This window comes from Etheostoma spectabile, chromosome 8 (assembly GCF_008692095.1).
Source record: "Etheostoma spectabile isolate EspeVRDwgs_2016 chromosome 8, UIUC_Espe_1.0, whole genome shotgun sequence".
Taxonomy (NCBI): domain Eukaryota; kingdom Metazoa; phylum Chordata; class Actinopteri; order Perciformes; family Percidae; genus Etheostoma; species Etheostoma spectabile.
In genome coordinates this window covers 30,611,626-30,611,891 of record NC_045740.1, presented here as the reverse complement: position 1 = coordinate 30,611,891, position 266 = coordinate 30,611,626, and the positions used below count along the sequence as shown (strand labels likewise).

Genomic DNA, 266 nt, shown 5'->3' with positions numbered 1-266 from the left:
GGACAGAGCTTCACAGCTTCTCTCTGAGATGTTACAGCTAGTTAATCTGGGGAACGATTAGCAACAAACACAAAAAAAGTATTTTTACTGCATAAAATTAGGAGTATTTGAAATTGTTTATATACTTATATCCACCTACAGAGCTTTGCTGGAGGCTTTGACCACGAGTAGCAGTCTCAGAACAGCCTCCTCTGAAGCAGAGTATTGATTCAGGTCAAACACATCCAAATCTTTTCCTGATGACAGTAAGATGAAGACCAGAGCTG

At 39.8% G+C, this 266-nt stretch overlaps 1 protein-coding gene across 2 annotated transcripts in view; it reads right to left on the bottom strand.

Moving 5' to 3' along the window:
- LOC116693370 (NACHT, LRR and PYD domains-containing protein 12) overlaps positions 1 to 266 on the bottom strand; it is a 16,082-nt gene that overhangs the window by 4,290 nt on the left and 11,526 nt on the right. For both annotated transcript variants that reach the window (XM_032522292.1, XM_032522293.1), the window contains exons 10-11: positions 140 to 266; positions 1 to 46 (exon numbers count right to left, since the gene is read on the bottom strand). The exon at positions 1 to 46 is cut by the window's left edge and continues 128 nt beyond it; the exon at positions 140 to 266 is cut by the window's right edge and continues 1,677 nt beyond it. In XM_032522292.1, the coding sequence (XP_032378183.1) occupies positions 1 to 46; positions 140 to 266 (173 nt within the window). The remainder of the gene's footprint in view (positions 47 to 139) is intronic.